Here is a 7662-nt window from a genome sequence, read left to right on the forward strand (position 1 = left end):
TTAAAATTAAGAGAAAATTACAAAAATAACTATTATTATTCATCATCTTATCATTTATGCCATAAAAAAATATTCTTGTAGAATATGAAAGATATCTTATTAAAATATTAATAGCATAAATGATAAAATTTAAAATTAATTGCAGAAATAAAATAGTGTTATCTTTTTATGGTATATTTAAAAATTTCTCTAAAATGAAATATAAAATAGATAAAATATAAAGAAGAAGCCCTATTATGAAAATGAGAAAACATGACGAGAGAGTTTAGGATTGGCTTCACTTCAATTTATATTTTCCTTCGTCAAAATATACAATAATTCTCTATAAGAATTTTACTTAACGTCTTGCTCAAAAAAAAAAAAAAAAAAAAAAAAAACTTAACATCAAACCTAATTTCGTGACATATTAACTTTTTTTAAAATTAAAAAATCTGCATTAATATGCGACAAATACTTTACTCAGTATAAAGTATGTTCATTTTTGTAACTTTAATCAGATTTTGTTAATTTTTAATTATAAATATAATTCCACACTGGAAATTATTAGAATGCCTTAAAATATAAGCCACTTGATCTTCTTTTTTGATTGGTCCTAGCACTTAGTCATTTCAGTTCATTCATTAAAAATATCTTCTTTTTTTTTTTTTTTAAGTAACACTGGATTCCTCCTGAGCATAGTTGTCTTGGATAGTATTGACTTTGAGTAGTAGACATAAATAGTGTCTCCAGTTTCCTTTATAAAATTTCAAGCAAAAAAGAAAAAAAAAATTGCTTTACTATCATCTCAAATAATTAAGTCATTTTAACAATTTTAGATAATATTAAAGAAAATTAATTAATCCATTTTCAAAGTAATTTCCAAAAATAAAATGATATTCCACATTTATCCTTGAACTAATAAGAATTTACCTCCGAAACGTTTAGAACCCGTTTGGTTTATGAATTAGCACCATGAGATTAAAATTATTTTCGATTTACGTGTGTTTTTTATGAGAGAAAATACTGTAGCGAACTATGAACCATGATTCAAATCAGAAAATGAATTCTCCAATCAAACGGGCTCTTAATTTTAACAATATACCCCATACTTATAAAAAAAAGTTACAATGAGCTCCATTTTACTAATTTTATTTTGATGTTTGGTTAGATTATGGGATTGAGAATTAGAAAATTAAGAGATTTATATAACAATTTAAATTGGGATGTTAAAATCTTTGTCACGTACTTTTTTCATCGTTAATTTATTGTCACGTCCTTTTTCATCACTAATTTTAACACAGTAATCATCAAAATAAAGTTCATTGTAATAGTTTTATAAATTCTCGGCAAATTTGCAACAATTACCCAAGAAATTCTTTCTCACCAGTTTCCTCCTTACTTCCTCTCTGCCTCCCCACTTTGGCTGAGCTCTGAAACTCAACAAACAAAGAGGCTTTTGACAACTCTCTTCAAGCTTCAAACTTTTTGTCTTCTCTTTGTTAACACCATTTTTTCTGATCTGGGTCTTCCTTATTTCTCATTCAGATCATAACTTTCAACCCATTTCAGCGTCTCTGCTGCTTCACCTATACAAAACAAAAAACAAAAAAAACAAAACAAAAAAAAAACCCGATTTGGTTCTTGGGTTACTCTAATCTGAACATGGGGGATTCAGTTTTCAGAATAGGATGCAACGGTTCATCAAGTTAATAGAATGTCATAAGAAGGTCAGTTTCATGTCTTTTTTATTTTTTCAATCTTTTCTTTCGTTTCTTGAATAATATGATATAGAGTTTCATCGTGTTTCTCTTGCTATTTGTGTTTGATTGCGAATATGTAAAAAAAAAAAAAAAAAAGGTAGTGTTTTTCAATCGGAGTTTCTCTTGATCTTCAATCAGAGGGATTGGGTTTTCAAAACAGTTCAAGATACAAGATTTGGAGTTTCAATTCTGCATGTTTCCCAAGTTTTTTGGATTCAACCTTGTTATTGTCATGAGTGAAGATAATATGGATTTGGCTTTGATTTTTCTTGTTTGTCTGCGCATTTGTTCTTGATTTTAGCTATGAGATATTTTAGGTTATTAACATTGTTCTAAAATCCATATTACTATTACTATGCTTTTAAAAATCCATTTTTATTCCATATTCTTCATGTTTCCATGAATTTTTTCTTGGTTCTCTCTCTACTTCAGTAACACTTGAGTTAGTTCTTCACAAAGGTTGAAAAGAAGAAACAAATTATCCACTTAACTGAATCTAGTTGAGCCTTTTGGCCTGCTTAATATTCTTTTATCTAAGTTGGGAGATCACAATTTTTTGAAACAGAGAAGAAAAAAATTGAACTTGCATTTTTTTTTTTTGGTTCCATTCTGTTTGTCATTAAGCTTGAGAATATGTCCAGTCCTTAATACGTCTTAACTTTTGTGTGTGTTCTTTTTTTTTTTTTTTTTTGCCCCTTTAATATTGACAAAATACATGGATCTCATTCAATTCCCTTTTGGCTCAAAATATAATTTATATTGATTGTGTTTATGCAGAAATCTTCTTCAGTTTAAACGTTTCCTCGAGGTTTTCAAGTTCTAACTATGGGTAGAGTTAGGGGAAAAGGGAAGAAAAACACTGTTATTGCTGTTCGCGAGGATCCTGGAAGCGGCGGAGAAGAGAAGATTCCGGCTTATCAAAGAAGGGATAGACCGCAAAAACCGTTGAAAGATGATATTCAACGGGAAGAAGAAACTGAGAAGACAGAAGAAGATGGTGAAGAAGCAAAGAATTTGAAATATCAAGGTGCAGTGGAGAATGGAAGGAAGAGAAAAGGATCTGCACAGGTCAAAGAAAATATGGATTCAGTTAAAGAGGAAAATGGCATTGAAACAAAATCCGCCCCGGATGACACGACAAAGTTTGTTGGTTTTCGACAAAATGGCAGTAGGCGGAAAAACAAGCCACGTCGGGCTGCTGAAGCTGGAGTTGAATGCAAGTGAGTAAGAGTCACCTAATGAAATGCTTGGATACCTTCTCTTTTAACTGTTGGATAAAATCATAACCATTTAGAAAAGGCTAGCTTTGTAGTTTACACACCTTTGTTACATGTTATGTTCTTCTCCTAATTTGTTTTAGATCCATTTCTCAGAAATGGTTGATTTTAGTTGGAGACTTTGGAAAAGTATTCCTTACTTTTCTGTCATTTTGCTTTGCTTTTGTTGCAAGTGACCAGAGGCTTATATTGGCAATATTTTTCTTACTACATACATTCGAATTTTACATGGTTTCACCCTTCTTTCTTTGCTTTGAAAGCATTCTGAAATTGGGCAAATTCTTCCTCTTCTTACTGATTGTTAGAATATGATTTCTATGAACAAGCAAATTGATATTGACAATATTTGTAATTTACATGGTTGAAACAAATTATTTCATCTTATACATTTTTAAGTTCTGTTTTAGGTCCTTCAATGAGATATATAGTTGCTCTTTGAATTATATGATAATTGCTCTTGCCAAAAGAAACAGTTTTCTTGTTCTGATTAAGCTTTATAGTTGTCCACTCAAATCAACCCGGTGCTTAGATTGCAAAATTGAGATTACATTTGATTATCTCTTTGTGAGTGATGTTCTCAGTTTGATTTTCCGTTTGTTTTATGGGTTCAAACCCACTAGTTTGGGTTCAAATAGTGTTTTCTCTCCAAAATTTTTTTTGAATTTAAATAGTTCACTATAGTGTTTTCTCCAAATTTAAACTCTGATTCAAACCACTGTTTTGAACTTATCTTCCAAACGGGCACTTTCTGTTCTGTTACTACATGAATTTGAAATTGTATGTCAACGACTAATTGGAGATTGTATTCACTTTGAATCATTTGCTCTCTGCACATGAAGGATACTTTGTGGTAAAAATTGTTGTTTGATTAATTGTTTATAAGGGAACAGAACTTAGGTGGGGGAATTAAAAAATGAGATGGACAAGTATAGCAGTAATCCCACGGTGGTAATAAAAGTTGTTCAGATAATTTGGTCATGTGAGAAGAATATGTATTGGCCTATTGGGACAATAGAAGGGTCAAGTTCCATTCTCTTGAATGGCCATTTCTGAGTGTAGAGTTGCAGAATGTATAATCCTTTTGTTCTTTTTTTTTTTTTTTTAAGGTTACATAGATAGATGATAGCATACCCAATTAATTTATGGACGCAATGCATTCTAGTGTGGCATATGGATCCCTCATAAATTAAAATGTCTATATATTAATCTATTATGATGGAATAAGATTGACTCGAACTTAAAATCTTATTAATGAAAACAAGCAGACTCACCACCTCACCAATCAACAGTAGCTATTTTTCTCTTGAAATGTTTGCAATGCCATGCATGAATTTTAATCAATAGAGCAAAGCTCAAATCACATTATCCAAGCTGTGGTGTAAGCTTGCTGGCCAGAATAGTAGGGACATGTTTGGATCCCCATTTATTCTTTTTTTTTTTTTTTTTTTCCCCAAAGGTGTGGTCTTGCAGAAGGTTAACTTTCATTGTGTTTAGGTGGGCCCTAGAGGAAATGTCTGGATTTCACAATCAACCCTTTTGAGAGTATCATAATCATGATATATTGTTGCTCCACTGACAAGAAACTGAAAATTCCCTTGTTAAGCATCCTATTTCTGGCACTGAAAATCTTCTCCACTTTGGTCATCTAGAATCAATACTTGATTCTTATTGTTGTGTGCCTTTTTTGTTCTCCACAAGGAAATGTATCTATTAAAACACAATTTGAGGTGGTCAATATTATAGGATTTTATATTACTTTGTGACAGTACTTGAAAATTCAATAAAATCAATAAAATATATGATTTTGAGGAAAAAAGAAATGCACAAGATTTTTTATGCTTCAGCAGTAGGAAGTCTGATGTATGCTCAGGTTTGTACGCGTCCGGATATTGCGTACATTGTTGGGATGTTAGGCAGATATTTAAGTAATATAAGAGTAGACCATTAGAAAGCAGCCAAACGGGTCTTGCGATACTTACACAGAACAAAAGACTACATGCTCACATATCGGAGATCGGAATAGCTTGAGATCATTGGGTATACTGACTTCGATTTTGCTGGATGCCAAGATAGTATGTTGGAAGAGTGCTATATCTACCTGCTAGCTGGGGGTGTTGTTTGTTGGAAGAGTGTTAAACAGTCTCTTATAGCCTCTTCTACCATGGCAGAAGAGTTCATAGCGTGTTATGAGACATCCAATCACGAAATATGGTTGCGAAATTTTGCCAGGGAGCTGCGCATAGTGGATAGTATTGAAAGACCACTCAAGTTATTTTGTGACAATAAGTCGGCAGTTATGTATTCCAATAACAACAGGAGCTCAACGAAATCATATAGACATAAAGTTCTTAGTGCTGGGATTGGTGTCCTAGAAGCATGAGATGTAATAGGATATTTATTCTTTATTTAATAAAAGAATTTATTCATTGTTTATGTGCATATATTTATGAATATTTTATGAATATTAATGAAAATTTCATGATTATTTATGTGACCTTAAACATTGTATATATGTGTTATATACGAGAGGATAATGTTTAAGGATAATAATCAGAATGATGTTCGTAATGAATTTAATTAAAATTCAGAATCTTTAATTAAAACATTATTAATACATATCATTCCTATTTAGAATGGAACAGTGTTATCCGCACTGTTAATATGACGAGATATTGAATGAGTATATTTCATATAATGACATTATGTGGAAGTGGGACACAGACACAATATGAATTTTTGATAATTTCCGTAAAGTATAGAAATTCTAATTGAGTCTATCGATGGTCATATATAGAACGATCTTAATCCTGAGTTATTAGCAGACTCCTATTTATGAATTTATGTTTTTTTATTTACTCGGTACAAATTCTGAGATCCTGAATCATATTCCTTGTATTTTGGAGACATGATGAAGTAGGTAGTCGGGAATGTTATTATATGAGATGGAATCCATTCATTCTTGAGAAAAAAGTAGATAAATAATTTCCTTGAGGGTTGATTCGGTACTTGAATAAGTAACGAGCTCGTATTCATAAATGTGTTTTATAAATATACTATTCATTAGAGAATCAATGGTACTCAAGGATAAAGATGTAATTAGAGACGTTAGCGGATTTTACTTAGCTCTAATTATGAATTATTTATGGATGATTGATCTATATGTAGTAACTATATCAAATGGACACTTCACAGTTTAGAAGTAATTTATGTTTATAATTACGAGAGTGTAATTCCAAGTTTATAGTTGAGTAACTATTGGAATTAATAAGATTAATTAATTAATTAAAGTGTTTAATTAATTATTAATTTTATTGGAGCTCAAAATTATAGGTCCATGAGTCCCCCGTCGTCCTTGTAATTCTACAAGACACTAAGGGCAAAATAGAAATTTTATAATTATAAATTCTAAAATTTAAACACTAGAGAATAATTAATTGATAATTAATTATTGTTTAAATAATGTGATTATTTAAATTTAAATTTTAGATCACTTATGTGAAGGTGTTCACATAGTGTGAACGCAAGGCACGGTGTGAACACAATTGTGAACACATCTGGAATTATCCATTTAAATTTATTTGATAAGTTGTTCAATTTGAAATTTAAATTGTTTTAAGTTTGACTTAAAATTGGAATTTGAATTTGAGTCAAAATTAGACTGTTAGATAAATACAGAATCTTGCCATATCCTCTGCAGATAATGGTGCCTACCACAGGGATTTTATCCCTTAAGGTGACCGGCCATTAATGGATAAAGGAATGGAGAATTTGTTCCAAATTTAAATGAGAGATAATTGATAAGCTTTATCTTAGAGATAAAGTTGAGACTCATTCTGGGAGTCTGACTACTACTTTATAAATATGATAATTGTAGAAAATTGTGAGACACAATTTTTTCTCTCTCAAAATTAAGTGGCCGAAATTATGCATAGAGTGGGAAGGAAAAATCTTCTCCAAAAATTTCACATCGTGCATGTGTTGGTGTTCGTGAAAAATTTGAGTGTTTTATTGCTAATCTTATTTTATCTCAAGTGTGCCCACACACACGTCTTCGTGGATTCTAAGAATTGACGAGAAAGACTTTAGTTTTTTAAACTAGCATTGGAGAAAGGAACGTTCGAGGTCAAAGAACTCAAGATATCATCCTAATCGGCGGCTAGGTATAATTCCTAATCGAGCTCTTAATAAATAAATAAATTAATGTCATTAATTTATTTGTGCATAAATTAATATAATCTATAGAGTATCTTAAAAGTTTTATGAAATTTTTTATTATACACGATCTGTTACTCTCACGCTTTCGCATCCGAATTCAATTCGGAAACCAACACCTAGTTGTTAAGGAAAGAATTCAGAGTGGACAGGCGTCTCTTAATGTCTCTTAGTTTGCATACTTTGAAAAAGACAGGTAAACTTGCACACACATTTTCAGTTTTCACATAGATATATACATGTGTACAACGGGTTTGAGATCTACTCAACTCAGCACCTTTTTCCTTCAGTCAGACCTAATTTGTATCAAAAGTAACTACTCTTTTCCCATTTGACCATATCAAGAAGAATCTTCTGCCCCAAAACGTGAAATTAGTTTTCTGACTTGTGTATGCATTTTTGCATGCTTGTGGATCTAATATAACTAAATTTAG

The 7662-nt window shown here is 31.2% G+C and overlaps 1 protein-coding gene across 1 annotated transcript; it reads left to right on the forward strand.

Moving 5' to 3' along the window:
- Positions 1-1343: 1343 nt before the first annotated feature.
- On the forward strand, positions 1344-3193 carry LOC21401010. Its single transcript, XM_010104257.2, has 2 exons — positions 1344-1706; positions 2517-3193. The coding sequence occupies exon 2, from the start codon at positions 2565-2567 to the stop codon at positions 2961-2963; it is 399 nt and encodes a 132-aa protein (XP_010102559.1). The 5' UTR covers positions 1344-1706; positions 2517-2564; the 3' UTR covers positions 2964-3193.
- The last annotated feature ends 4469 nt before the right edge of the window (positions 3194-7662 follow it).

This window comes from Morus notabilis, unplaced genomic scaffold, assembly GCF_000414095.1.
Source record: "Morus notabilis unplaced genomic scaffold, ASM41409v2 Scaffold989, whole genome shotgun sequence".
In the NCBI taxonomy this organism is placed as follows: domain Eukaryota; kingdom Viridiplantae; phylum Streptophyta; class Magnoliopsida; order Rosales; family Moraceae; genus Morus; species Morus notabilis.

Bases quoted from the DNA above. Each gene is read 5' to 3' on its own strand.
- LOC21401010 (XM_010104257.2), top strand. From the start codon at position 2,565: ATGGGTAGAGTTAGGGGAAAAGGGAAGAAAAACACTGTTATTGCTGTT.